Source organism: Hyperoodon ampullatus, assembly GCF_949752795.1.
Source record: "Hyperoodon ampullatus genome assembly, chromosome: 19".
Classification (NCBI taxonomy): domain Eukaryota; kingdom Metazoa; phylum Chordata; class Mammalia; order Artiodactyla; family Ziphiidae; genus Hyperoodon; species Hyperoodon ampullatus.
In genome coordinates, this window is record NC_136932.1 from 26,105,637 (window position 1) to 26,114,999 (window position 9,363).

Here is a 9,363-nt window from a genome sequence, read left to right on the forward strand (position 1 = left end):
GGTCGGAGCTGAGCCAGAGAGGTGTTGGAAATGGGCTCTCCAGCTGGGACGTATCTCCTTGGAATCGGTGGTGGTAACGTTAGACAAGAACACACCGATAGTGTGCATGTAGTGACCCAGGGATGGACATCTGACTCAGGGAAGGGACATATTAGTGTTGCCCACCTCAGACACACAAGTGGTGGCAGGGAAAACACTTTGGAATCTCGCAGCTTATGTGTGTATACAGAAGAGTTATCAGGACTGAAAATCAAGTCCAGAGGAAACCCCAGCTGGGCTAGGGCAGGGCAATGAAAAATTATCAGGGGAAGGAAATGGCTTTCAGCAAACAGTGCTATCATGGACACAGCTTAAGTCCAGGATGAAACTAGGAGCCAGAATAATAGGACAGAAAGATAGGACACCAGAGACACGCTCACAGATTAGACCAATGCATACTGGACCAGGAATTCTTACATTCCTTTTTCCCAGGGTTCTGTCTCCACAGTGAACTAGGCCTAAGTCCATGGGCAAGAAAATTAAGTGCAGACACCTCGAAAAAATTAGAGGCCTATGAAGGAGGGGACCCTCAGAATCCAGGCCTCAATTTGGGGAGCCTAAAACACAAGGTTTCCTACTCACTGACAAAGAGAGGTCTTCTCCCTCAGTAACCAAGAGCCCCAAACACAGCCCAGCATGTGGGGGCAAGTTTCCATACATGTGGTCATGACTCAAGAGACCAGATGAGGAAAACTGAAGCCTGGGCTCTTTCTCACAGTCTGGGGAAATCAGGCATTGGGCATCCATCCCTACATGTACCTCCTCCCCAGAGGGTGGCTTCTGAGCCACCCTAAAAAGAACTAAGTTCTCTGCCCTCTGGGGGAGCTTTAAGATGCTGGGGGTGGGTGACAGGGAAAGGAAAATTGCTCTAAACTCTAAAGCACTGCTCTCCAATAGCATTTTCCATGATGATGGAAATGTTCTAAATCTGTGCCGTCCAATACAGTAGCCGCTAGCCCCATGTGGCTACTGAGCACATAGAAGATCATGGCAGTGAGGAACAGAATTTTTTTTCTGGCCAATCCATGAAGCTTGCAGGGTCTGAGTTCCCTGACCAGGGATTGAAAACCAGCCACAGCAGTGAAAGCACCAAGTCCCAACAACTGGACCGCCAGGGAACAGAATTGGATGTCAGGGAAATTCTGTTCCCTGAGGAAGAGAATTTTTAACTTTTTAACTTAATTTTTAATAGAATTAATTTTCCTTAATTTTAACTAATTTACATTCTAATAGGCATTTGGCTAGTGGCTACTGTAATTGACAGTGCAGCTCTAGGGCCTTGGGGATAATGGATTTAGCTAGACAGCGATGGAGGGAAAGCAGGGATAGTTCAGGTCCTCATCAGGCCCTGTGGGATGGGGCTGGGGTGGATGTCCTCAAAAAACCACAGAACACTTCTCTTGTCTCTTTATTCCTCATGTCCCCACTTTTTCTAAGTTTCTCATCACACACTGATATCCCCACTCCTTGATGGTCTCCGGTGAGTTGTTGGATGTTGGAAACCATCCTGGAGCCATTGCACCATGACAAAGTCATGAAGCAACGGAAGGCGAAACTGCAAGGCAGCGCCGTGCCAGGAAGGTGGACTACAGCTCTGTTGTTATGTTTTATGATAATAAATTTAAATATAGGGGCAATTTTGGGGGGATGTTGCTGCACGTGAAAGAAAAATTTCTCTAGGACTCCCCCTCCTGAAACTACCACAGAATGGGAAGTACTCACTAAAGCCCCGGGGAAATGGGTAAAGAAATAAGAGCCTGGAACTAAGGGGATGTTTTCATGAAAAACACCCTCTAGTATGGAGTTATGGCCATGGGCCGAAGTTCCTGATGATATAGGAAATTTATGGTTCTATTATAAACGAAGATTAATTATAGAAAAGCAAATGCTTAGAGCAGAATTGGTTGCTAGGATAGGGAGAAAACACTGTCTCAGTTGAAGGAAATAACGAGAAAGGGCATGCAGGGTACATTGTAAATATTTTCGTGGAACCATTGTAAAAGGTTGAAATATTTTAATAGGACATCTAGAAACTAGGGGACATTTTTTAAAAAAAATCTTTATAGAACATTTTGAGGTTTGATTGTGCTAAGATTGTTTGGTCACGTACCTGGTAAAGTAATCAACTACAATATATAAACCTGTGATTGTAAACAACAAAGAAGAGAGAGAAACATGCAATGCCGATACTTTAAGAAGTGTAATAGATTTATTTCCTTCGCCGATGCTATCCATCCCTCGGTTATCCCTGGACACGCTGGAGCTGGACTCTGGCAGTTGGATGTCTCTCAGTGAAGGCGCCTGGGAGACAGAGCTTCGCACTTGTCCCTGCCCGCTGTCTCCGGGGAGCGTCAAAGACCACACACCCTAGCCGGATGCCTGAACCAGGACAGTAGGGCTTCCAGCTGGTTTCTGGAGGCATAGACATCTGGCGATAGTTCTGGCAGGCTGGAGGAACTGTATCAATGGGGTGGTACACCCAGTCTTGGCTGCCTGTTTGCTGCGAGGAGGTTAGCAGGTCATTGTAGGCCCCCTGAGCCTTGGCAGAGCAGGAGTTGTGACTGGGTGGGACAGAAGTCCATGGTATGTGCTGCCCTGCATCCTCCTTTCGAGGAACTGCCTCAGATATAAATGACTTTTGGGTCTGTTGTGGGCCCCAAACTGGGACAGAGTCAGTTCCTAGAGGGTTCTTGTGAAGGCCAGGGTTTGGGATAAGGCCAGAGTTGTTATGGAGGCCTGGTCTCTTGGATAAGCCAGAGTCTTGAGTAAGGGCTGGACCCTTATGGGGGCCAGTATCTCAATTAATTCCTGAGTACTTGTGGAACTTAGGGTCACGGGTATGATCTGAGCTCCTGTAAATTCCAGCATCTTGGGTAAGGCCACATCTCCTTTTGACTTCAGTGGCTTGGGTAAGGCCTGGATTCTTATGGAGGTCAGAATCTTGAGTAAGGCCTTGGCTCCTGCAGATTCCAGAATCTTGGGTCAGACTTGGATTCTTGTAGTCTCCTGAGTCTTGTGTAAGGCTTGAGCCCTTATGGAGGCGAGGGGTTTGCACAAGGGCTGGGCTCTTATGGAGCCCAGATTCCTGGCAAAGGACTGAGCTCTTGTTGATTGCAGAGTCTTGGGCAAGGTATGGACTCTTCTGTGGCCCAGAATCTTGGGTAAAGTCTGGACTCCCAGAGACTCCTGAATCTTGGGCATTACCTGTACTCTTGTCACATCCAGAATCTTGAGAAGGGTGTGGGTTATTATGGAAGCGAGTTTTTTGAGAAAGCCCTCGACTTTTATAGAGTACAGGCTCTTGGTTTTGTTCTAGATTCCTATAGACTCCAGAATCATGCATAAAGGCTGAGCTCCTCTGAATGTAAGAACTTTGGAGAAATGATGTGTTCTTGTGGAGGTCAGAGGGTTGGGTGATGTATGGCCTTTTAAAGAAACGTCCATGTAGAGTAGAACCTAAGATCTTCTGGGAGCCAGAATCTTGCGTAATGACTGGATTCTTGTGAAGGTCAGAGTCTTGGGAAAGGCTTGGATTCTTGCAGAGGTAAGGATGTTCGGTAAGGCCTCGAAGATCCTGGAGGACTGGATCTTGAACAAGGCCTGGGTTCTTGGGGAGGCCTGTGTCTCCGGTAAGGCCTGGGGTCCTTTGGAGGACAGAGCCTTGGTTGAGACCTAGACTCTCATGAAGTTCAGGGGGTTGGGGCTAGTTTTGGGTTTGGGAAGTAGTGGAAAACTGGGGAGGGATGGGGCCCTGGGGAGAGAGGACAGACTGAGGAGACTTGGAGGTTGGGGGAAAGGTGGGGGTTTGTATTAAGGTGGAGGGCTTCTGGTGGTTGCTGTGTTGATGAAGGACAAAGGATCTGGGAGAAACAAGAGGCAGAGAAAGAGGGCATGGGGGAGGCATGGTGCATGGTGAGCTCTGGGCACTGGTCAGAGAATAGAAGCAAGGTTGAGAAGGTGCATCATCCTTGGAGTACACTAGGAATTTGGGGTAGACTGGAGTCTGGGGATCCATGTTTCTCTTCTCAGACTGGCAAGGGTGGAAGCTACAGTAAGGGAAGGTCTTGGATTGTACAAATTTGTCTTTGGCATCATTTGAGATCTTCCATTCCATATTCCCCAACTCCACGTAACCCAGTATGGATCCTGTGGAGGGCTTGGCACTGTCCCCACTACATTGCTTCAGTGTTTGCTCAGCTGTACCAGAGCTCACCAGACCATGCCCCTCTTGGGGCCTGGAGAGGGTACCCAAGTCATTTCTGGACTACCCAGAGTTCTGAGTGGGACACACATGGAATAAGTTCTGCTTTACGCTGCGGGCATCGTAGACCACATGGCCGGAGGAGAGGCCTTGGCTGAAGGCAGACAAGGTAGAGGGAATAGAATCTAGGATGGGGGTATGGGTGGTGGAAGGGACTGGAGTGGTCGTCAGGGCCATGACCAGTGCTGGGACGGAGGTTGTGGCAGAGATCGGGACAGGGGCTGGTGTAGGGGCTAGGGCAGGAGTAGTAGCAGGGGCAGAAGTTGGGGGAGGGACCAGAGTGTTGGCATGGGTATAGGTCAGATGAGCATGGGTCAGGGTGCAGAGAGAAGTGTGGCCCAGGGACTGGGCTGAGGCATGTGAGGGGGCCTGGGCTTGGGCCTGGGCTGGGGTATGGGCTGAGGTGTGCTCAGGGCCATGGACTTGGGCAGGGCTGTGCTCAGGGATGAGGGCTGGTGAGGGGGTCTGGGCCTGGGGGGTAGTGTGCTCAGGGAGGTGGAATGTGGATCAAGTCCGGCCTGAGGTGGGGCGTGCACAGAGGGGTGGTTGTAGGAGAAGGTCTGGGCCTTGGCAGGAGAATGTGCAGGGAGCTGAACTGGGGGGCAGGTCTGGGCCCTGGCTGGGGCCTGGGCTGGGTCATAGCCTGGGGTCTTAGTCTTGCTCTCTTGGGGCAGGCGGAGTGGAACCACGTCCTCCTTGCTTCTCGTGCGGATCTTGGAAGATGTCTCTTACCTGGAGTTAAAGGTGGCTTGGGACTTTAAGGCTGTGACCGGAGGGGCGTCCCCAGCTCCCACTACCCCCTCCTTCCACAGTCCCCGTGGAGCCTCCGTGGAAGCCCAAACCCATCCACACTGAGGCGGCATCCAGCAGCACTTAGAAGCCGTCTCATCATCTGTTTCTGGTATCCAGGAGTCAAGGTGGTTTGGGTGCCTGAGCAGGAAGCTCGGGTGATGGCGGAAGCGGGGAGAAGCTCTTGAGCGTATGTTCTTGGGACCCACGGAGCAGCGCATGCACATGCGATGGCTGCCTACACAGCTGGCTTGCTTGTCTGCAGGGATAGGCGAGATAGGATAGGGCCTGGGTTCCTGAGGGGCTGAGAATCAAGGCAGGGATAGAAGAAAGCGGACAGGCCCACATCCCCTGAGCCCACACTGGCGCCCACTTACCTTTGGGGAAAATACGGTTGAAACCTGCCCGCAAGAATCTCTTCAGATGCATCCAGAGCTGAGGGAAACAAGGGAGGGGGGAGGCCGGGATCAGGGTGAGCCCTGAAATCCAACCCTTGTCTGGCCACACCACAGCAGCCCTCCCATTTCAGCCCCTTCAAGACCCCAGGGCTCCCCCAACCCCACTGCCCAGATCCTGCCCTCACCAGAGTAACCACGTTGATTCACACATTGAGCAAGATGAAGCTGACCAGGATCAGAAGAATTGAGTCTCGTAGGTCCTGCCATTTCCTGGGGGTGGTGCCAGAGCACGGCTGGGGTAGGTAATGGGTTTGCTCAGCCATGGCCTGGTGTCTCAGGACTGCCTGGGTCCCCTGGACTCCATATATATACTGGGAGCCAGACTGGGTCATAATGGGGCAGGTGGTGGTGTCACAGTGAAGGAGGGGGACGAAAAGGAGGGCCCAGCGTGGCATTCCCTGGTTACCAGGGTCAGGTAAGCTGAGCCTGGACAGTCAAACAGGGCCCGGAGGCCGGCACACCTCCCCTCGAGCAGTCAGTCATTCGCTCACCGCCCGCTGACTCACTTGTTCAAATGACACATTCCATCTCTTGGCCCCTCCTGAGACTAGGAAGACCTTGGCCTCAGAGCCCTGCGGAAGGCCTGGCTGGAGTCCAGAGCCTCAGCCTTCTTCATGCCCTTCACTGGGTGTGGAGCTGGACCTGCCCAGATGTGGAACCTCCCAGTTTGGAAGCAGCTTCTTGTATGAGGCTCTTTGGGGACAGGGACAGCTGAGACACAGAGGAGGTGCCCAGAGACCAGTGGTTTGGAGTCTGCAGCTGCAGATCTACTTAGTGCATGGTATCGGACCAGGAGGGGCCTGCTGGCAGGACTGTGGCCACTAAACCAAGGGGACCCTCAGGCCAAGAAGGGGACACTGGCTTCTTATTGCAGGAAGCCAAGGGCAGGGACCCAAGCTGGCAGAAGGAGTGGCACTTCCAAGCCACAGACTGCCAATGTTTCCTGGACCCTGGCACTCTTTATTCCTCTCTCCATGCCCTGCCGCTCCCCACCCACCCCCATTAGCTGCTGGCCAGTTCATTTTCCCAGTCTGGCTTCCGTGAAGGAAGGGCCTCGAGGCCGAGGTGGAAGGTAGCAGCGAGTTGGCCCGCGCTTGGCTTCCTGCACTTGCCACTTCAGCTCCAGTCTGTCATACACCTGGTAGTTGGCATTGCCCCCCGGGTTCTGGCTGAGTGGCATGAAGGTGGGCGGGGGTGGAGGGTGCTCGGTAGCCTGGACGTCGGGCAGGGTCTGGGAGGGGCGGAGGAGCAGCGCTGACCTGGGAGCCGGGGCCCGCTGGTAGAGGCCTCGGCCAGCACCGTGAGGGAGACGGAAGTGGCCAGAGGGCGCCTTACAGGCAGCATCTCTGCCCATTCGGCCGGCGGCGCCGCATCTCGTTGGGATCCAGGGAGTAGTTCAAGTGTCCCGTGGAGGGGCGCGGGCTGCGATTGGGCTGGCTGTGAGCACAGCTGGGGAGGCTCCGTCCGTGGGCCGGGGGGGAGTTGCGCTGCCAGGCTTCGGGCCGGCAGCCCCGAGGCACCAGGGCGGATGGAGGCTCAGAGCCCTCCAGACCACGCCGCCGCTGATCCCAGGAGACATACGGGAGATGGCCCCTTGTGGGGTAAGTGCTGTGCCCCCCAGGGACCCATGAGGATTAGGGGGCAGCCATCAGGGAAGTGGTGGAGACGAGGTCCACTGGTCAGTGTCCACGTGGCCCTAGATGCGGGATGGTGAGCAGGGGGCCCCGAAGGACTGCAGCCTTAGCTCAGACTTGGCCTCCACATGCTTGGGCATGCGGTGCAGCTCGGGCGACAGGTAGAGACAGGGTGGTGGCAGGCTGGCCAGGATCCCACCCTGGCGGGCCCAGAGGCCCACGTTGGAGGGCAGACCCATCTGCTGGTAGAGCCCTCCCCAGCACCCCCACGGGTACTTGGGTTGTGGGAAGGAAAGGTCGTCCTCCTCCTCCAGGTAGAAGTCCGGGTCCTCCTAATCAAAGGAGGGCATCGGCCGCAGCTGTGACATCCCGTGGCTGCGATGCGGCCTACGGAAGCCTGAGCGGCTGTAGGGGAATTGTCTGCGGATCTTCGGCCTCCGCTGGTGGGTGCAGGGGCGGCGGCTGCAGCTGCAGCTACAGTTGAGGAGATGATGGTAGGAGGACGAGGAGTAGCAAGTGGGCCGGGCCATTCTCACTTCCACAGGGTCCAGGGTGCAGTGGACGTGGATGTCTTGGGGCTTGGCTGGAGGATGTTTGGGGGAACTTTCACAAGCCTGTGAGATTTCATCTGTGGGAAGCGAGAGTCCATGAGGGCAGGGCAACTGTCAGAAGAGTTCAGGGTTGGGAACCTGGGGACCTTGGTTTCTAGGGCCCTGGGAATGGCGGGGGTGGGGTGCCCCCTACCTGTCTTCTATACTTACTTTTCTGATTAATCCAATACATGGCCTTGTCTAAGGCATTCTGGAGCCTATGCCATATCTGGGGTGGGGTGGGGTGGGGTGGGTGAAAATGAAGGCCAGGCTCTCTACCCTCACCCCCATTCCCAGCCAAGACCGTTGCTGCAGACGGAGGTGCAGTCTGCAGCTGGTTCCCACCCTCTGCCCTCTTCACCCCTACTGGTGGTCCCCAACCATCGCTGACCATAGTTGCCATGCTGATCCCAATGCTGACAAGAATGACAAGGCCCAGCAGCAGGAGTAGTTAGTCCTCCGCATTCTGGGTACTTTCTTGGTATTGATGGCAGCACCCCAAGTCGTCATACCAGAGCCGGTTTTCCATGGTGGGGGGGCATCCTAGGGCCACCTGGACCGTGGGATGCCCCCCGCCCACCAGCCCTGACCCACAGTGAACTCATGCCAGGACCTGGGGACACCCACCAACAGGTGAGGGAGCATGGTCATAATGAGGCAGGTTGCAGGGAGTCACAATGCAGAGGTGGCCAATCTTTCATCCAATCAGCTGGCCCTTTATATGGCCGTCTCTGCCCTCGGCTCCCACTACATGGAGCCTAGTCCCCAGAGTTCAGTCTCTCCTTCTGTCTCCATGGGGCCTTGCTTAACTTGATTTGCAAGCATGGTTGCTACAGATGAGAGACAGTCTTCATAGTGACTGGATCATGCATATAGGATTTCCTCCATTTCATTGTTCGAGACATTAGGGCAGCTTATGTAGCCTGTTGGGCTTCTTAGAACTAGCCTGTAGTTGTTTAAAAGTTTCAAGAGAAGCCAGAAATCCAAATTTCTCTGTGAAATATCCACATTTTAAAAGTAGCAAACCAATTCAAATTTTAAACTCTGCTGGCCAACAACATGGGCCACACAAAACACACCAGTTTGTAACCTCTGATGTATACTGTATAATGCTTTTGTTCTCATCTTCTCATATGATCCTCAGACTAGGGAGCAGTTACTATTATTCGCTTCATTTTACAGATGGAGAAACTGAGGCACAGAGCAGTTTAGTAGCTTGTCCAAAGTTTGAGCACCAAAGCTGGAACTTGAGGTTTTTACAGTGTGCTTTTTTATCCTCATTACAAATGCATCCTTTTAGAAAGAACCTTTTTTTATCCTAAAGATAATACATATTACAAAATACAATAAACTACAGAAAGGTCAAAACAAAGAAAAAACGACCACTAGTCCCAACATGCAAACATAAGCACTATTACTTAGTGTATTTCCTTACAGAAAAAATAATTTCCCTATTCATTCAATCAGAGGTACCGGCTGTATAGGTTAGGATCTGTGCTAGGTGCTGGGGATATTACAGTGAACAGCCATAGTTCCTGCCCTCAGAAGGCTTACAATCTAGTTCTTGTTCTTTGTTCCATTCATTGCCAACC

The 9,363-nt window shown here is 53.0% G+C and overlaps 1 protein-coding gene and 1 pseudogene across 2 annotated transcripts; both read right to left on the bottom strand.

The window, feature by feature from the left end:
* Positions 1 to 2,281: 2,281 nt before the first annotated feature.
* Positions 2,282 to 4,591, bottom strand: LOC307067892 (uncharacterized protein; the record flags this gene model as incomplete). Its single annotated transcript, XM_079725523.1, is given in 4 exon segments — positions 2,282 to 2,600; positions 2,856 to 3,742; positions 3,746 to 4,303; positions 4,307 to 4,591. Coding segments are annotated over 4 exon segments (2,049 nt in total), but the record flags the coding sequence as incomplete, so codon positions are not given.
* Positions 4,592 to 5,028: 437 nt separating this feature from the next.
* LOC307067893 (uncharacterized protein SPEM2-like) lies at positions 5,029 to 8,416 on the bottom strand (annotated as a pseudogene). The gene is made up of 5 exons: positions 8,399 to 8,416; positions 8,163 to 8,324; positions 7,943 to 8,000; positions 6,545 to 7,809; positions 5,029 to 5,393 (listed from the first exon to the last, which is right to left on the bottom strand). The product of its transcript is annotated as an uncharacterized protein SPEM2-like (transcript).
* Between the last annotated feature and the right edge of the window lie 947 nt (positions 8,417 to 9,363).